Source organism: Etheostoma cragini, chromosome 10 (assembly GCF_013103735.1).
Source record: "Etheostoma cragini isolate CJK2018 chromosome 10, CSU_Ecrag_1.0, whole genome shotgun sequence".
NCBI classification, from domain to species: domain Eukaryota; kingdom Metazoa; phylum Chordata; class Actinopteri; order Perciformes; family Percidae; genus Etheostoma; species Etheostoma cragini.
The window spans coordinates 19397514-19418665 of NC_048416.1; the positions used below are offsets into that span (position 1 = coordinate 19397514).

General features: G+C 40.3%; 1 protein-coding gene across 3 annotated transcripts in view; it reads right to left on the reverse strand.

Moving 5' to 3' along the window:
* drp2 (dystrophin related protein 2) overlaps positions 1 to 21152 on the reverse strand; it is a 151975-nt gene that overhangs the window by 1975 nt on the left and 128848 nt on the right. For 2 of the 3 annotated variants that reach the window (XM_034884417.1, XM_034884418.1), the window contains 10 exons: positions 19238 to 19395; positions 16974 to 17140; positions 16145 to 16256; positions 15181 to 15317; positions 14359 to 14424; positions 8229 to 8294; positions 5445 to 5591; positions 3261 to 3513; positions 594 to 711; positions 348 to 434 (listed from right to left, as the gene is read on the reverse strand). In XM_034884417.1, the coding sequence (XP_034740308.1) occupies positions 348 to 434; positions 594 to 711; positions 3261 to 3513; positions 5445 to 5591; positions 8229 to 8294; positions 14359 to 14424; positions 15181 to 15317; positions 16145 to 16256; positions 16974 to 17140; positions 19238 to 19395 (1311 nt within the window). The remainder of the gene's footprint in view (positions 1 to 347; positions 435 to 593; positions 712 to 3260; positions 3514 to 5444; positions 5592 to 8228; positions 8295 to 14358; positions 14425 to 15180; positions 15318 to 16144; positions 16257 to 16973; positions 17141 to 19237; positions 19396 to 21152) is intronic. The other variant, XM_034884419.1, reaches the window with a different exon arrangement.

A 21152-nucleotide genomic window follows, 5' to 3' on the forward strand; every position in this document is an offset into this window, starting at 1 on the left:
AGAGAATGTTCTTGGATATAACTGAGGAGGCTATAATTATGATAATCCCTTTCTTTGTTCAAGTCACAGGCTTTAGACTGCCCAGAAAATTGCCTTTTAAATGCGACGGGACAGTTTGCAAAGTGACAGTGCGGTTCTCTTTCTCTCTCTGTGCTACTGTCTCTCTTTATCTCATGACTCCTCCCTGCCATTTAATCTCCCTGTCCTTCCCCCCCAACTATCGACCCACAGCAGTACATATTTGCTCTTCTCTCTATCTCTTACTCTCCCATGGGTGATGGGAGGAGCAAAGATTCTGTCTCTGAAGCGTGGGCTGCTACAATCTAAGCAGCCGTAGCAGAACTCACCCGGTTCTGAAGGGAAGACGTTTCTCAGCTGCTCGATGACTTCCTGAAGCTGCAGCACCGTATCCTGTTCGTGCTCCATATCATCTCCTGACACACACACAGACACACACACACACACACACACACACACAAGATTACACCTTGGTATGGAATTGTTAGGTGGGGGATTGGAGGGAAGGATAGTTTCACATTCAAAGTGTATGCATGTGTCAAGCCCACATCTAAGCATGGCTGCACGTGGCTGACCTGCTGCTTCAGTGTCAGTGGTCTCTCTGCTGGCAGGTTCTCCATGGTGACCCCCTCCAGACACGGGAGAAGACAGAGTTGACGGCTCTGATCCGTTGGCCTCCGAGTCATCTTTGGGCTGTTTTCAGGAAAGACTGATAATCATTCAATCCGAATAAACCATCATGTTTCAAGTGACAGAGATCTGAATGAGATAATTAATGGCACTCAGCCAGCATCCCTCCACTAGCATCTTATATATATATATATATATATATATATATATATATATATATATATATATATATATATATATATATATATATATATATATATATATGTAAAAATATAAAGAAGGTGATTTTGCCCAGCAGCTGTTACACAGACCGTCAGGTTACTGTGATTTGGGCTTTGGTATAGACAGATGAAAAGATAAAAAGATAGAGAATTCCAATGCACACAGCAGCATTGCAGACAGAAGTGGGGGGAGGTCTCTAATCACAATCAAAGATGTATAATGCAACTCTGAAGGATAGTCCCATTTTTGCAACTAACATCCTTTTCATTGTTTTAAGCAACACTGTCGCAATACTCAGGAGGTGAGTAAGTTCAGTAGTTGCAGTGAAACTGGGTTGTCTACAGAGATTGTAAGGGATTTAAAAGATACACTTCCCCAGACTACAAAGGCAGATTTTACAGATTTTTTATTTTTTTTGGGAGGAAATTAAACAGTGATATTGGTCCTGAGAGAAAGGGCTTGAATTTGTAATACCCAGGAATGTGGCCCTTCTACTTCTTCTATTTTGTCTTTACACTCAATTTCCAAGTCTTTAACCTGAAGAAGAAGCATCCTGAACCTCCTTTTGAGTGCTTTAGTTTCTCCCTTGTCACTCACTCCCTTTGCTTTCTCTTTATTCAGTGACCTGCATGTACAATTTAAAATAAAATGTTTCTTTTATTTGCCAAGTACATTTACACAAACAAGGATGCATCCTCTGCAGTTAGGCCAGCCTATGGCGTGTACTTACGTCAAGGGCAATGTGTTTATGCAAACTCCACACAGAAAGTCTCTTCCCAGACCGGGGATCGAACACAACGGTTCTATCTAGCTCTGAGACAGCAGTGCTGCTGACCACTAAGCACCGTGCCACTTGATTGTACATCAGTAATCCCACAGTTAACAATTCAGACTTTCTGATTTTAGTAACCCAGTAACTGTGTGTCAGCTCCCACTCTATCCTTCTCTTGCTCACACGTTTCCTTTTACATTACACTCCAAGTGTCTTAAGGCTTATCTTCTTCCTTAACTCTTTCTATATATTTTTTTCCTTCCACTTCTGGTATTTCTGTCAGTTGTCATTTTGCATATGTAACTTCTTTGCCTCTTTCTATACTTTAAGAATGTATGTGAAGCAGTGTGCTTTCGGATAAATGCACTGTAATGCATCCAAAGTCAGGGAGACTCTGTGGCTCAATGAGTACAGAGATGAACTAAAGAGAGAATTCTTCAGCGTCCACTTATACACTGAAACCCCCCTCCCATCTCTATGCCTTGAACAGCTGTACTATCTCAAAGGCAATTAAAAACTCAAGATGAACCAGTAATGAGAGGAAAGGGGAGAAGCCTAGCCTTGAGTGATTAAAGATTGCTGGAAATCAGACTATCAAAACACAAATCTAGCTGACATACAGTTTAACAGTTGTATTTTTTCAACAAACGCCAACAGGTTCCTATTTACATGTTGTGTGCTTTGAGCAAATCACTCCGCTCAAGAAGCAGAAGTAGCATTGCTTCGGCAATAAATCGCTGTGTTCCTTTAACAGAGCAGATGCTGTTAAAGATAGACACAATAGTGACTATATAGGGATCAAACTTCAGTGTTCATCAGGAAACAGGAAGTTCTACAGCTCAGGTGCTTGAACAGCAAAGGCCAGTTGACCTTTAGTGGCAGGTCAAAATTTAGTAACCATTAGTAGAGTCCTACCAGAGATCTCAAGCAGCAATCAGGCTCAAATGGAATAGCAGATAACAGATATTGGCAGGAAAATATTAAGATGCAGCCTCTTTTTAAACATTATTAGACAAGAAAGTGTTGATATGACAAGTGCTCTTGCTGCCAGAAGAAGTTATTATAATTTTTTTAATAATAATGATGCTTATTTCTGACATTTGTTTAATTTCATCACCACAGGACAATATAACGGGTACATTGGTGGTGCCAGGCTTTGTCGGGACATCCGATGCCTATCATCCAAATTTTAATTTTATCTACACAAGGACCCCACAAAAGAGAGTAGCACACCAGGAGGAGTAATTAATCAATGCACAGTAGGGTATAGGGGAAAAGTAAAGTACTAGCAAGGTATAGTTTTAAGTATACAGAATGGCTACTTCTAGAGTGTTGTATTACACATATATATATATATATATATATATATTATACTATTTAATCATTATTATTAGTGCATAAATATTGGCACCATATTACTGTTGTAGCTGGGAGAGTTCATTTATGGATCGTAATAATTTAACACACGTCGCTCTGAAATGAAGTGGATTAGCAGTAGAAATACTGACTGTAAGTGCCTTAAAACTGTACTTACGTACAGTACCTTGGCAAATGTATTCAAACAACTGTTCAGCTCTCTCCATGACACCCCATCATGATGCCCCTCATGGAGGTGTACCTGTAGCAGTAGCTCCCTGAGCCTACAAAGCTGGGACTCCAGCTGTTTGTTGTGATCCTCCAGGATCTGCATACGGGTCTCCAGACGTGTCTTGTGTTGCCGGAGGACCCGTGCCTCAGCCAGGAGCTCCTCATCCTGCTGCCCTCCCTCCGTGGGTGAACCTGGGCCGCACTCTCCAGCCTCAGTCAACATGGGAACTGATGCCGCCTCCTCGTGCTTCCACTTGAGCCTCCTGTACTCGCTCTGTAGCACCCTGAAGAACCACAGTGAGGACAGATGGAGAAAAAAACAGTCAGGCAGACATGCTGGTTGAGCATACAAAACACATATAACAAACCAAAAGTACTTATCCACTCTCTACTTGATGCCTACACGTTATGATGCATGATGTATTGTTGGTATTGTACCACACAGAGAGCAATCATCTTCAATTTGAACATAAGGTACAATACTGTCTTCTGTCTTCTACGTGTGTGACACCTATGCCATGAACAGAGTATGTGTTGTGAAGCACTAGTAAAAACCTGCACATATACCAGTGTCATCACGCCCAAATATCAAGACAAGTGGACCAACCCCTGCAATTTGTCGGTTGGACGGAAACTGCATTTTCCTTTCTTTGTACACTGCACAATGACCAAAAAACTGGAGTCTAATCTAATCTAATCTGATCTAATGGTTTAACTTCTTTATTGTTTGTGGTCCCACATATTTCATTGTTGTATATGTAATAATATGAATTGCAAAAATTAACACATTTTACTTCTTTAAAGCTTTAGTGTGAAACCTTTTTTATATGAATGAATGTACTCTTCTGAAGAGGCTTTGTTTTTTTCATCCTCTGTGTCCTCCTTGCCTACTAGCAACGGAGTGGAGGAGGGGTGGAGGTGCATGCGTGATTACGGAAGGCTTGTGTCATGTGGATACAACAACAGTGGTGTTGTCATTACTAAAGATTCCTTATGAGGATGACCAAAACTTTGCACTATAGCCTCAAATTGTTTTATTTTTCCTTTTATGCTGACCCTGTTAAACCCAATATGTAGAAAAGTAATAAACTGGTAACCCTCTGAAAAAAGCCTGAAGTATCCAGCTGATAAAACAATATGATTAAAGCTGTTAAAGAAAACTTGGAGTCTCCAAGAACAAAAGAAAGAACAAGGTTTAAGGTGTGATGGTATTGATGTATAGTTTAGGAATGAGACACATAATAGCCACAGCAGAGGATATAAAGTAAGCTACAGCAGCCACTATAGTCATAAATAAGCACAACAGACACTGCAGTGTCATAACCGAACTGGGTCAAGGTTTCATACACCCAGAGGAAAAAAGTGTGTGCGTGTGTGTGTGTGTGTGTGTGGGTGTGTGTATAAGTAGCCGGCTGTTGCTGTTTCTGTGTGGAAAGGTCTCAACCGAATTGAACATATTCACATGAGTCATTCGCATAAAGGTTGCCGCTGGTAACCATTTAGGTGGATAGGAGGAATTAATTTGATTCATTTATGGAAAAAGCCTGAGCCTCTTAGCAACTAGGACACAATTCATTGAAATTCAGGCATTAACATGTGTTTCAGTGGTGCTTTACATTTGAATCACACCAGTCAATTCATAATGGACTTTTACTGTTTCTTCTGCAGGTCACTGACAAACTGTCAAAGTGAAGTGTATCAACACAGAATTTTACAGGCTTTACTGTCACGTTTGCACACAGATAATACTTTTTATTAAGGGTGTTCAATAGGATTTAAAATGTGAGTGTTTACTTTCTGCAGAAGGTCTGCAAATGGCAGGAGACATGCAGTACAAAGAAGCGTGTATTGCCTTGTAAACACACACATTTGTGTTATTATGCTTCTGGGGAGCTTTAAGCTTTTAAAATCACTCCCTAAACCAAACATTTCTGCCTTATACCAAACCTTAATCTAAACCTCAATTTAAGGTATGACAAAATTCAACAGTTTTCAATTTTACAGATGTGATGGAGTTGGTGTACATTGTTGATGTACAATGTACAATTGATCTAGGTATGAACGATTTATTGTGTGTGAAAACAAACGTGCTGTTTTGACTCCACAACCTCCAAAAGAAAAAGAAAAAATCAAGAAAGGAACCTAGCTCCAACCTCAATGCACCATGTCCTAATGCCTGTTTTACATATTAAACAGTTTTTTCCTGGATACAGACCTGTTCTCATTCTCCAGGCGGGCCAGGGTGCATTGGAGCTGATCCTTGTCCTGGTGCTCCAGGTGGGCCAGCAACATGTGCTGTCCGCAGGGTGAGTCATGGTCCAGGGCTGGGCTGGAGTGACGCAGGAGGTACTGATCTTCATCCCTGAGTCCCCCACACAGGAGACAGCACACTGAGCCACCAGCAAACAGCCACCAGCAGCACAAAGCAGAGCCAAGAATGGTATGGGAGAACAGACAGGCCACAACAAGGCAAGGCAAGCAGGGCAAGGAAAGCTATTACAGGATGAGACGCAATGATACAAGGCTCAACGGAATGGGACACTATGATAACAGCATCGTGCCAGGTTCACAGTCCAAATATTAAATATCCTGTCATAAACTTTGCGCACTACAACGTTGAAAACCCATTCACTTTTATTAAAAAGTGGCTCTTAGGCTACATAACAATATATTTTCCAAATAAAAAACACGATTGACAATGGTAAAGAAAACTCAATGTGCAGATCTATGAAAGCATAAGTATGGCTGTGAAAAAATTAATGCATCTGTGAATGTCTGGCAATTACTTTAATGGAAAGATTCAATATTAACATTGTAATAAGGCTTTGGGCTATGAAGAAATCTACTAATCAAACAAATTTAATAGAAAGTTATAGGCTTGGCATTGCAATGCCAAATTATCCATCACAGCCAGGGATGTGCAAAGGTACTGGATATTGTTGCCCGGGCAACTGCCAGTTTGCCCTGATTTGGTTAGCTGCCCCTCCGGTGAAAAGACTTTAATACATTTTTTTCTCTTTCTTTTTTAATTGCTTTTTGTTGCGGTGGTGGCTGCATTATTATGATAATATGTCAATCATTACCAAAGTTAAATGAAATATAATCACTGCATATCATTCAATCTTGCCCTCTGCAATGCCCTCTTCCCCCAATCACGCAACTTTGTATATATTTTCACACACATGGAGCACCGCAAATGAAAAAGGGGAAAAGCCAAGCCCTTCTGCCTTCAAGTAAGTTTTTAAAGTTATGGAGATTATGACAAATGTCCTGTGAATAGTAGCCAAAAATCCAAATGAGCTTTGAATAATAGGCAGCTTCAGATTGGAACGTTTGCATCACGTCGCGTAGGATGTTATCAACCAAAACTACTGACAGCTGTAGCAGCAGCAGGCTAACGTAGCTTACGGACATTAGTGTGCGCTCTGTAAAGAAGAGAGGGGCTCAGATGTGATGGTTTGGGGTCTTGTACAAGCTAGATTATACGTTGTTTACAGTCAATATGTTACGTGAGTTTTCAACCAACAATCAGATGGGACGTTGGTGAAAGGAGCCTTATTTTGTTATTTGTAAGACGATTGAAGGAGAGAGAAAAAGTGGTCAATGAAGCAGAAATTTGAGTAAAAGTTGAGTAAAATAATAATAATAATATATATACACACAAATATTATTTATTGTGTAATATTTGACACATTAAATTAATATTTAATATATTATTAACAAAAAACACTGATTCTAAAGTGGATTATTTTTTGGACCACTTATAGAAGATTTGATGTTTCATTTATTTATGCATCTAAGAGTTGGATTACATTCATGTCTGTTACCTGGCATTGAGGAAAACATGAACAATGCACACAGGTGGAGGGTGAACACACAGGCAGCATGATTCAGGAGAGAAAACAGTATGATAGCCAAACACCAGCTGGAGGCACAGATAGCACAGCAGCATGTTCAGAGCCGTGCAGCTGGAAATACAGAGGTGCATTGACAGACAGAAGGACGGATCCACACCATAAGAACTACCAGATACAAGGGCACAAGAGCGGAAAACAGCACTGCTACACATACGGGGTAGAAGTGAAGTTTCATGCATACAAACACACTCTCAGGCAATTATAGACGGACACAGATGCAAAACTAGACGTACATGCAATGCTATATCCACATTTTTGTGACGTTACATCCAAGCAACACTCTAGATACATGCACATGACAACAAAGACACTGGGAGCAGGCTCGAGAAGCACAGATTTCAGTAGTAAAAAGTTGCACTGCTGAAAAGTAGTGTAGTTCTATCTAAGCCTAAATTTAATGTGGTGTCAATCACAGCCTTCCCTCAGAGGACAAACACATAGGTCATGTCTGAAAATAAATAATGAGCCCCCTTCACAACACAAACACACACTTAGAATCCTAAAAGACATTTAACATTTTGCACAGAGCAGCTGGGCATCTAACCTTAACTTTAAAGGGCAATAAAAAAAGAGCTATCTCAAAGAGGGAGGAAATGGATAATAGTCCACACAGATGTCAACAAAATAAGACAAGGATACACACAAACACAGCCCTAAGCACTCTGTCCACCTGGCACTTACCACAATGAGGACTCACCTTGTTGGCGGCCTCATTCACATCAAACATCGCCTCCCTTGCCACTCAGCCAGCTTTCTACAAACACGCAAAAGCCTCTCCTCTCCTCAGCAGGGTTTTTGTATCTACCCACTGCCACAAACTTTAATCACAGCAGGCATGTACATGATGAAGGGGGGCTTTGTGCACACTGCTTGCTGTGGGTCATTTTCATTATGTGGCTGATTATTTGTGTCATGTTACTCAATCTTTCCCTAATAGTCGAAAATACACGCACAAGCCTGAGCACACACAGAAACACAGCAATGATGAATGTATCAACAAGAAAGACAGTAAACACCAAACACACACACATAATCCCCAGGAAAGGCTGTGGTTGTAATGAGGGGATTGGCAGCATACTCACAGACTTTCATCAGGAGACAGGCTATCCGTGAAGAATGAACAATTCTGGCTCTCCATTTCCGCCAATCTATACACACACACACACACACACACACACACACACACACACATTAACACACACACACACACACACACACAGCAGGCTCAGTGAAAATGTGTGTGTGTATACACACACGCAAAAGAGCAATACAGGAGAGTGGATACATCAGAACAAATACAGGGAAAAGCAAAAGATTGATTATTATCACACACTGGGGAAATACACCTCCTCAAACACAAGATAAAACAATCAGTGTGGTTTACCTTTAAAGTAGTGTGAATAAGAACTGTGGCCTTCTTGTATTGTGAACTGCAACTAAACAGAAAGCTGTCTACACACATCTGACTGACCAGAATTCAGAGTTGCAGAAATTGTACTTGCCGCAGAGTGAGAGCTATACATGTGTCCACAATTAAGACGGATACAACCCTGTCTATCAACATGCAGGTAATAAAAGGGTAAAAATATGCTAGTATCCAGCACCACAAACAGCAACCGTGTGTTTGTGTGTGTGTGTTAGCAACGTTTGAGCTGCTGTGGGGCTTTTCAGGACCAAGGACAGCGTCTCTGACAGTTGTCTCTGTCAGTTGTCTCTGTCAGTAGCTTTGTGGTATAGTCTTGGGTTTTCTCCAGAGACAATTAAAGAAGTGAACCAACAGATCCCGTTGTTCTGGACGCAGACCAGTGAAGGAAAATAGAAGCACTTTTCCGGTGATGGCTAGGCGTTACTGCGCAGCCTCCAACTAAGCTTGATGATGTAGATGTGACGTGAGCAACCTGTCTGAAAGTTGTAAGTCTTTTGGTAGCTGTGCTACCAAATCAACATAGACCAAGAGCGTAGGTATATGGAGATAACAAAAACACATGCTAATTATTGCTAACTAACATGCTAGTTAACATTAGTAATTAAACCTAAACTGTCTGCGATCTTCTCCTGGCAATACAGGGATTTGTTAACTATGCGAGGATAAGTAGCGTGGTTATGAAACAATCGTTGGCCTGTTTTTTCAAAAACAGCTGCAACTGAGCCATAACGTGAGGTACAAGGTAATGGAGCCTTTTTTACATTGTTGTGTTTCTTTAGAAATGAACAACGGACAATTAGTGTCTTTAAATTCTTCAGATGCAAAGTTATTCACTTTCAAAGTGCCGCGAAAATGAATGGCATGCAATGGGATGCTAACGGCAGGTGTTGGCTTCATTGCATTAAAATGGCGCCATGGGAGATTCGCTTAGAGAGGAGAGGCTTACCCATAGACTAACTGCAGGTGATGGCTTTGTAGCATTAAAATGGCGCCATAGAGGCTAATATCTAGAAGTTAAAGCCAGAGCAAGAACAATCTTTGCTGAGTTTTTTTGGCAGACATGATGTTGTGGCCCTCCTCCCCACAGGGTTTGGGAAAAGTTTGATTTTCCAACTGGCTCCGTTAGTGGTGAAGGAGTTGACTGAGGCTAACGCTGACAATGCTTATTCAAAATATAAGCCTTGTCAGTCTCCCCTGTTGTTGCACATGCAGATGACGTTAGCAATTGGTTATGGCAGATCCAGAGTGGCAATAGTTTTAAACTTCAACAGAGTACCCGCCTTCCATTAAGTTAACACTTATCAATGTAGAGAGGCCAGACCCTCTGTACAAAGGAAAGGTACTAGGGTCTGGTAGTACCAGGCTATATTGGACCAACCCTTCACTGAAAAATATTGATTGGACCTTGAAACATTAGTTAAACCTGCATTTATTTTTAAAGAAATATTAATACAAAAAAAGATAAGAAATATTAAATGGGATAGGTGGCTCTGCCTGAACAAGTAGATTTGCTTTGTCCAGTAAATGCAGGGCTGATGATCCAATTCCAGGCTTACACTGTACACATTTATAAGTGTCCTTGAACAAAACAATGAACTGCAATTGATCTCAATGGTCAGGTCAATGACTGGCATGATAGCTCACTGCCATCGGTGTGTGAGTGTGTGTGCTTGAATGAGAGGACAATTGCAAAGCGCTAAACATAAATGAAGTCTATTTACTAAATAAGAAAAGAGAAATTGGATAAATACAAAATTTGAACTGGCTATGGCAAGACTGTAGCATTTTCGCTGCACATTACAGTGCATATTTTGGCTCATTCATATTGAAGAGGATGTTAAGTAAACAAAAGTAAACTACTCATGTGTTAAATTAAATTATTTAGTATAGCCTCTTACACTCTCTTACAGTACAAAACTACTTCTCTATATTAGAGTCTGCATCTAATCAGTTGTTTGCACAGCGTTCATTTGTATGTGCAGGGGAGTTTATGTTGTTTCATGGCTAATTACATATAATACAATTATTAGTAGTGTTTTGTGTCACTTACCACCTATGCATTGTAGCATGTATCTCTATCAGAAGCCATGTTTATACAACTCTCTCATTGCCTCTTGACTAAAAAAAAAACCTTTGCTCTTCATCACCTTTTGTATCTTCCACCTACTGTACATGTACAGCTCACACCTATAGGCAAGGGTGTGATTTTGGTTTGAGAACTCAAAAATGTTCACAATTTGAAAGTGAAGTGGAAACAAGCACGATTTTAAATGCGGCCCTGCCCCTAGTGGAAATTAAACCCCATTCTAAATACAACTCTCTGAAAACCTACAATATTATATGTAAAGAAGATCTAAAGATCTAAACAAGATGTAAGTGAATTCATCACAAACAGCTGCAGTCACCTGAATATCACGTTAATGATATGTTAAAATTGTAAGACAATCAAAAGGTAGGTTTCTCCTTCAAGAAAGGTGATTAACCAGCACAGATAACCAACCCACTGATATAAATATATGAGAAGCCTTGTGGCTGCCCACATACACACGCATGTACATACACACGTGCTACATGAAAGCAGTCTCATCTCATACTATTTCTCTCTAGAGTAAACTGACAACATAACTCTTAGAATTTTAGGATTTATCCCGTCCCGTTTATGGAGGCCCTGCCTGTGAGCCTGACCGCACGTAATTCAATCTGTGACACTGTTCTTTGGAAAGTCTCCACAAACCTGGAGTCTCAGTCAGGGACAACAGCAAATGAGAAATTTTAGTGTGGATATGTGTGTGTGGGTTACTTGTGCATACATACTGTATGTGTTTGACCTCCTGTATGCATGTAAATGGATGTAAGAGGAAATTAAAAAAGGGAGGGATGGAGAGAGACAGAGAGAGAGAGGGAGGGTAAGATATATAAATCCTAACAGAGTTCTAAGAGGTTTTTCATTATCTTCCTCTCATCCATGCTCCATAAGATGTCAAAGCAGCACTGATGATGAAAGGAGTGAACTCTACCCCCGCATTGATATGGTGGGGATGGGTGGGAAGTACAGAGAGAGATGGAGAGGAAGAGACAGAGGCTGTGTCAGTGTTAGACACGCCTGCAAATCTAGTTTTCCTAACCCCAAACATCAAATACTTGAATGTATACTACATTATTGCCATGCATTAACATCTATACCCCTCATTAGCTGAAGGGCACTTTGACACACTTTGACACACACACACTTTGACACACACACACACACACACACACAAACACACAGGCACCGGAGCAATCCCTGAAGTGTAACGTCAAGGATATAGACTACCCAAACACTAACGGCAGACTAACAGGCCAGGCACTGGCCTAACCATCCGGAGAAGCAGTGTTGACAAGTAGACACGAGGACCAGGGATCGAATTGCTAACTGTGTGATTGTTGGCTACCACCAACAGCATGATGTCTAATTAAACACAGCTGACTAGGGCCTCAAAAATGACCATTGAATTGAATAAATATCTCTTACTTGTTCTGCTTCATAACTATGCCATTTGTTAAAGGGCTTTTACATTGAATTGTCTAGATGTTTGTATTAACATGGTGTTTGTGTACTATGTGCAACAATAAAATAAAAATGACATTTTGAAGTATTATGAATTCATCTGTAACTCCAATGAAACATCCATTACTGGTTGCACACGGTTAATTATTGCTTGATAACACAGTGTTACCCAGCTAGAAATTGTGTTTAAAATATATATATATATAACTAGACATGTGAACAGTGTGTTATAAAGCATTTGTTTGCTCTTTACAAACATGTACAGACCATTCACTCATTAACAAGCAGGTTTAAAGGATTAGTCTGGTAATATTCTATAATTTTCTTACTATCAACAAAACGCCTGATACAGTTTATACGTGTGTCTGTGCCATAAAGCTCCATTGTTGTCAAAATGTAATGAGCCACACTGTTGAACTAGTGGTTTCTTCATCATTTAAACTTAATCCAACATGTAGTACATCATCCCGCTGCCAAAATACTTGCTGAAATAATCCCAAACAAAATAACAATTTAACTCTGTTTGTGAAACATTTGAGCGCCAGCAAGAAATAATAAAAGTATGTATTCAAAAACCCCTTTCTAAACATTTAGTAGTAAGGAATGGGCTTGAGGGTGAGAGCCACTGGCAGACTGGAGAAGCCACAAAGTAGGCAATAGTCTCAAACAGACAAATCATGTCAAAATCATAGACTATTGCAATCATATGTTATTGTCTCAAATTAAGATCCTGATACTGATTCATTCTTTTGCAGAAAAAAAGACCATTGACAAAGATGGTATTCTGACATCCAAAAAGATGTGAGACTTGCTATGATTAAAGTTACTAACATATGGTTTAAATACAGTGGTTATTGTATTTAGCTGGGTGAGTTTTTTCTAATGTTTTTTTAGCAGGCCAAATGAGGCAATGTGTCTCATTTGAGTAAATTAGACCACTTAGACCACTTAGACTCCTCCTTATTGATTCTTTTGGGATGACTCGAGCAAGAAAATTTCTAGCAGCAGTTTTCAGCAGTTTACAAAAAAGGTATAAAAATATAGTATAGCGAGAAAAACAATATAAAAATAACAATAATAATAACTATAACAAAGAACCTTTAGCTATAAAAAGACCTTTAGCATAAATTATCAGTTAATAGCAGTTAGAATGCCCAGGTATGTATGTGAGTAGATTATTAAATACTTAATTGCACAGTGAAAGAGAGGCTACCACTCCCTCCCTTTACTCTTTCCATTTCAGTCTGTTTATATTGGTGAAGGATGTTGACAGCTACAATTTTATGTTGGTTAAGATTTTTCAGAGCGATCTACATGACTCAATAGCTGTATGAAGCAACTTCTTCTGTAATTAGCATCAAATGTAAAAGGATGTAAGACAACATAAATTAAAGAAGGGAGAAGAAGGCAGGGCAGGAACAAGGAGAGCATGAAATAGAAGGAAAGAAATGTGTGTGTGGGAGACAATAGAAGAGAAGGATCAAAGATAAGAATAGAAAAAGGAAAAAAGGCAAACAAAGGGAGGAAGCAAAACAAGGGCGAAATAAGAGGGGTAAAGAGGACAATTTTTTCTGCTTTCTTGTGGGTGTGTTCCCTGTTTTAGCAAGGATCTCAAGCAGTTGTGTTTAAGAGCCTCTAAGAAATAATATACAATGGGGCGCACGCACGCAGGCACGCATGCATGCATGCACACACACAAAAACATGCGCACACACACACACACACACACACACAGCAGGCTCAGTGGAACTGTGTGTATGTGTCCAGCTCTGCAGCACTGTGGGCTGAGCTGCGAGTAGTGTGAGAGTCCAGCGCTGTGCCCTTGTTTATAACCTGTCAGACAGACACTAATGCACACCAACAGTTCCCAGGTGACCAATAGGCTCACTGCCCTAGCAAGTGACAAGCTGCTACACATGCTGAACCCTGCTGACCTCCACACACATAACCACAAACGGCTCTGCTTGTGGCACCAGTGTGTTTATGTGGAGAATAAAAGGCATGAAAACTGCTGGTCAGTACAGTATTCACCCTGGCTAGAGTACAGTGCACAACACAGACAAATCAATACTCCAATCAGTACAGTGTGTTGTGGAGATTAAAGGGTGAGGAAGCAGAAAGGAGGTGGGAGCAGGGGTGGAGTGGATTTAAAGAAGAAGAAAGGTTGATTTGGAGAGAGGAAAATGAGATACTTAGCTGTAGTGATTTGATGTATAGCACAGCCCAGTGGCCCACGTACCTGCTGGCATAATGTTCAATCCGGCTGTGTGTGTCTGCATGAGGCAGCTTGGGCGAAGAGCACGGCCTGGGAACAACAGAAGCCAAACATCATTACCTCACAGAAGCATTTCTAACGCACAAGTGAGAATGAGTTGTGGCAGGAAAAACCTTCATTCACACATATTGCTGTTATCCAGACAAAGAGAGTTTTTTTTGTGAACACTGTTAGGATGCAGGCAGATTGCACTTGTGACTGAGAGGTGACATTTTTACCTCCACGAGAAGTCTCATCGCATTTCAATCTTGCGAGATTTTTGTCACACCTCTAGTAATAACTTTACAATATCAAAATTATACCATAGTCAAATATAATATCTAATATAATGTCTATGTGATTTCCATCACTGTAGTCATATCTCCAATTCATGCGTCAGGCTATAAAAAGTCACACTAACAGTGACACAATTAGCCAAAAAACATGGACCCATGATCATGCAAGATTTCTGGGATTCCTGGGTACTGTTACAGCTCTCAGCTAGGCTTCTTGATGATCTCGCGGATTGATTAGTTTTTTCCCCCTTTTTTCCTTTAGGTGAAGACATGCTCATGTGAACCAATCATCTGAGCCAAGCTGAGATCACAGGAATACCATCACATTAATTCTGAACACAGAGCTGTCCGCTTTAACCCATCCCAGCAAGTAAGAGCGCACGGAAATTGTCAGAGCATAATGATTAGCCTACAACAGCAGGAGTTTGAATTGGTGAAAAAAATAATAGATAGAGGACAGAAAAAGCAGAGAAAGAGAGATGTCTGGATTGTGCTTATGTGTTGGACTCACGTCTCCGAGCTCTCGGCTTCCAGCACAGATTGCACCGGCAGGTAACCTCTCTGTGGATGCTTGGTGAAATACTGCTTTGACCTGAACTTATTCTTCAGAGTCTTGGCAAAGTCCCTCATCTTCTCTCCCGAGGTTGTCTGGAGTTGTGATTTAGAAGGCAAGGGGTTGGTGGGGTGGAGGAGGGATGAGAGGTGGCAGTGGTTGAAAGGGTGGGAAACATGTTACACCGCTTAAGAATTCTTGAAAATGTTGCTTTCCCCAAAATGACCTCAACCGGAAATTTGTCCACTCTGTCTTGGCACTTGTTTGTCTTATTTTTACTTTAGATTACTAACTTATTGCTCCGTCTGCTTACTCATTCAGTTTCTGTTGCACTTGTATCCTTCCTTCCGACATTTTTGCTCTCTCTCTGGCTTCCTTACTTCCAGCCCTTTGTCTCTTTCTTGGTAAAAAAAAATCTATGGGCGCCTGCCTGATTTAAGATTGTAAAAATACTGTAGCTTGCTGATATAAAATATTGTCCAGTGGAAAAAATCCTTGTACGGACCAGAATTGATTAGATATTAAATTTGGCACAATCTCAGTCCCCCTCCAGCTCTCCAGCTACAGCTCCCCCCTTGGAATGAACTCAATTTCGGATACTGTGCGTGCAATAGCCTAAGACTCTGGTTTTATTGGGGTTTAGTGCACAATGCGGGCTCCAAATAGCACTTTACTGTGTGTGTGTGCACGATGTGAGCCAAAAAGGATGTTGCTGTTGAGTGGCACTCAATCTCTACAGACTATAGATCTGGATGAGGGAGCATAAGCATAGCTAACAGTATACACTTAAAGATGGGGCTAATCTAGGTCTGGCAGCAGGAATCAGGAGATAGTAGTATTTTCTTTAGCACAGCTGAGTTTTATTTGTCCCTGGAGCCTTGAATTGGTATTCTGTCAAAGCACTAGGTAATGTTTGTCTTACGGGTGTGTAGTACTCCATGATGGGGTAGTGCAGCTTCTTTCCCTTCGTAGTGCGTCCGGTTAGAAAACATGTCTGGCAGATGTCCACATTGAACTGCTTCAGACTGCGATACCTGTCAAGATCAATATAACAGAGGCTGAACTGATGCAAGAGAAGTGGGCAGAGTAGGGAGGCATGGGTGTGTGTGTGTGTGTGTGTGTGTGTGTGTGTGTGTGTGTGTCTCCTCTTATTATTGTCATACATAGTATCTTAGTTCCAGCATCTCCAACAAGCCTTTATTTAGTGAGCAGAGGTTTTTATATGTAAACAAAAACACCAGCTGCCACTATTAAAAATTATTTATTTGCTTCACCTTTTGACTTTCAAAATGTTTAATTTTACTTTCATGCATTCATATTACATACACAACTTCTAAATTCACCTAGTTCTTTTACATTTTACTTCTACTAAACCTGCAGGAAGCTGGGTGCTTGGTTGGCTCAGTTGATAGAGCGGGAGCCCATGTGTAGAGGTTTATTCCTCGTTGCAGTGGCCCAGGGTTGAGGTCTGTCCAGCTGCAATTTTCTGCATGTCTTCCCCCTCTCTCTTTCTCCCCTTTCATATCTAAGCTGTCCTGGTGATTAAAGTTGAAAATGCCAACCAAAAAAAAAAGAAAACTGCCTTGACCTTTATTTTACACACTGTCCACCCTTTATCATACCAAACGTGTTTTGGGGTTGTGTAGGTGAATTTGTTCCTTCCTCATTTATGGAAAATGTTATGTTGTAAAGCCCACTGTGATCACTTTTATGTCATGTAATGTTTGGTAGGCATGTTAGGTAATTCCAACCTGAAGCCCTTGATGGGACACTGTTTGCACACGTAGCATTTGGCCTGGTGCTTGGTTGACTCTGCAGCTGCCACACGGTGGAGGACAGGCAGCCAAACCATTGACTGTGGCTCCAGGCTCATCCACTCCAGGAAGTGAGACACCTCAATTGCAGGTTTTCCTGGGGCCTGGAAAAGAAAAGGTGGGAGGGAGGAAAGAATTGAGATTGTAAACAATCCAAATATAGACCAACAGCAGGGAAGGTACACAAAGTAATGAGATGAGAAGGTGTGCTTCCTTTCCAAAGGTGGCCCATCAATGAGCTTTGGGAAATCAAAGACAATACAAAAGATAAGAGAAGTAAGAAGAGGGAGAAAGAAGATGCACTACACTGTGGGACATATTTTTGCTAGTATGCAACTACTTAAACAATTATGAAGCTAAAACACACAGGCATAACTTCTGTCTGTGTGTATACTGTATGTGTGTTTGAGTGTCTGTATGCAGTCCGTCTCCTTTGCAGACACCTTGATCATAATTCCAAAAAGTGGGACAAAAAGTCAACCTAATAAAAGACTCTCGAAGCGCTGAAAATCCGTGATGTGCTAAATTCTCATTAAGTCTGCATCAGAGATACATTAGGAGGTTGATTTCCCTGGGGCTACCTTCCTCGCTCAAGCAGAGTAGCATAATAAATGTGTGTGTGTGTGTGTGTGTGTGTGTGTGTGTGTGTGTGTGTGTGTGTGTTTGCACTGATCACACAGACGGTGAGGTGTACAGAGGTATAGAGTCTCCCAGGGATGAAGGAGCTCGTCTATGGTAGTAAACTAGCATCTCCATGTGGGAGGTCAAATAGTAGCTCCTCACATACCAAACACCTGGAGCTGGCACTGACTATGCTGAGCACGCCGCCGCATCTCAATGCATCATTGAGCAGATGGGATGCTTAAAACATCATGGGAAAAGTTAAGAAATAAACATTTGGTAGCTCTAAACGGTGTGTGTATGTGAATGAAAATATTTGCATTCAGCATTTCTCACAAAGTATTAAAAACGTCATTGTTGAGTAATTCCCCAAGTTGAATTTGACCCAGGAACCTCTTCAGATACAGTCCTATTGTTCTGTTTATCCGCCACATAATCTTTGTCATAAGTCAATCAATCTGCTCCTACACTGCCAGCAGAGTTAGAAAATTAAGGTCTATGAGAGGTTCAGCCATTGGTGTACCCACATCCCCCCACACCGATGTCAATCATTTGCAAGCAAAATGATAAACAGGCATTTCATCTAAAACTATCATTGTTCCAAAAAAAACTGTTACCTACCCCGAACAACTCATTATCTGCTGTCCCAAATCAAATGTAACCAGGTAAAATTCCTGCAACCTGGCCAAACGTACAACTTCAGATGCATTTAGAACAAGAAGGAAGGAAAGACAAATGCTATAATTCATGGTTTTAACATGTTTCCTAATCAGCTACTGCTTGTGCGCTACTAGACTCTGTGTCCAAACTTCATCACATCAATAATCCAAAAGATCATGTATTTCAATAGCAACTTTCTCATTTAAACTTTAAACTGGATTTCACTTACAGTTAATTTATGGTTAGAAACATTATATACCAATTACTGTATTTCATGTATTTGCAATGCAAGGCAATATTAATGTAATGTAATTCTTGTGAGGCAACATTGAAAATGTGTGGTGCAGTTGGGGCTTCCTTATGTAAAATAATGATATAGTACCTTGCCATTTATCCTGGTGATGTCAGTAAAACACAATGGGCTTCACATAGCTGACATAATATGTTGAAACTTCACTTTTGATGGAAATCCTCGGAAGGCAAATGTTTGATTTTGCCATTTATTTTTTAAGGTCTTTCTTTATACGGGTTGAACATTCTCCTGCTTCTTGATCTGAATAAAATATTCTAAACCCTCTTCTTTTTAGAGACAGGTGATTCTCATAGAACAGCAACGCCACGACATATGATGATCTTATGCAATAGGATGATTTCTTTTGGTTAAACTACCCAATAGTACATAAACGAGTTAAAATTTATATGATTAATTATAGTAAGTAGTTGAATCTTGTGACTGAAATAAGACTAAATCAATGCCGGGACAGTGTGCATCTGATCAAATGGGGTGAGGTGAACTCATAACATATTCCAGACGGATAATTTTATCTGCTCTTATTATCCACATGCGTAGCAAACATGCAGTGGTGTCTGTCTGTGGATGTGTTTAGGTGTGAAATGCACAGCGGTAACTCTGTCCTCACCACTCGGAAGCAGCTGCGGACGCTGGGCTCCACATTGCTGCCCCCGAAAGCAGCGACTTCACCCAACTGGCGGGGGATCTGGATGGCTTCATGGAGCAGCAGGCTGAGGTGACGCTGGTCTGTCAAACCTCCAGGACCAGACACCTGACGGAATAAATCTGCAAACACCAGAAATACATCTAGTAATTTATCAATAATGCAGTAATTGATCTGATGACACACCCGCGTGTAACAGCATTAATTGTGCACTGCGTTTGAAAGCTATAAAAAATAGAAATTTGTATTTCCATCACATCTGCAAACATTTCTCTTAAACATCTAGATCTTCTGATTCACTTATTTATTGCTACAAGTTCTCAGCTTCAACAAATGTAAATTTGGATTTTAATTAAAAAAGCAGGCATCCACAATTTAAAAAGTTTGTCTGCAAAATAATGGCATAACTTTAGTATGAATACAAAAACTGTATACTGTTTTTGACCATTAAACAGTTATCATCATCAATCATCAAAAGTTTAACAATGAGCCACTAATTCCGGCAAACAGGGTTTACCAAACCTAGTTATGTGGAATAAAACTCACTTCAGTGACATATAGACAGAGAGAGAATCAGTTTTAGTGGCCTGGCTAGTGTGCTTGGAGATGAAAGAGCTGCATAAGTGGAGTCTTGTCAGATTTTGAATGAGGCCTTTACCAAGCTATCTGGGACTCTGCCTGTCACTGAAGAGATGAATGTTGACAGGCATCTGAGGGTGCTGCACAATGCCAGTATAAGCAGCACATGTACCCTCATCTCAGTGTACTTATTCAACCCTCCAGAGACAACACCTGCATGGTAAACAGGCTCTTCCAAATAGTTCTCATAACCAGAGCCGAGGCACATTTGACATTTTAAATGTTCACATTGAGCCTTTTGATTAAGATGAGTTTTGGACTTGGATGTTTTATGAAGACACAGCCACGATATATAGGCCTATTACATTTGAAACTTGTAATGTTGCAAACCCAGAAGTGAGATAATAGTATTTCTGGAGTTGGCTATACAAGCCAGAAACTATCCCAATACCAAATGGGTTTTTAAGTCTATAATAAATTCTCAATCATTTCTAGTTGGGGAGAAAATTACCTCTTACTCAGTTTTAGGTACAAAGCCCTCATATAACAGCCAGTAACAGTGCTTTATTGACGCATTAGTGGGTCAGTTATCTATTGAGCCCCCCGGGGAAAGCTGAGAAAACAAAAAACTAAACCGTGCGCACAGAATAAAAATTGGTGACCTTAGTTTTGTAAACTGTTTGAACGGATTCATAGTAATCCATGTCCTCGGTTTTATAAACGTGCACAAAGTTAGAAAGATATTCAATGATTCAAACTTCGGGGATCAATTACTCTATAGCAAAATGTTATTAAATCACAAATGACGCATCTTTCCTAACAAAGTAAGGTTAACAACAAGCTACAAACAAATTTTCATCAAAATGAGCCATCCTCCAGCCTGGAGAAATAACATTGTTCTCTACGTGCACTCAGCGGTGAGACAGCAGTAAAACGAGTGCTTAGGGATCGTCTACAAACTACAACACCAAAAAGATATACAAAGAGAACTAAAATATATATTGATTTAATGATTAAATGAGGTATTGTCTCCAAACGTATCTCAATTATAACTTGTCTCCTGTTAATTGTACTACAGCACTTACTTTCAAAAAATAAGCATACTCATAATTTTGGGGAATAGTATTTGCGCACATTTATAAAGCCTGAGTTTAGTTTTTTTGTTCTCAGCTGACCCTAGGGGGGCGCTGTCGTTATCTAATCCCATTCTGAAATGGCCCCTTAAATAAATAAACCCCAGCCACGGGTTTACAGCCACACTACCAGATCTATGAGACTGTTCTCAGCTATATGCTTGCCC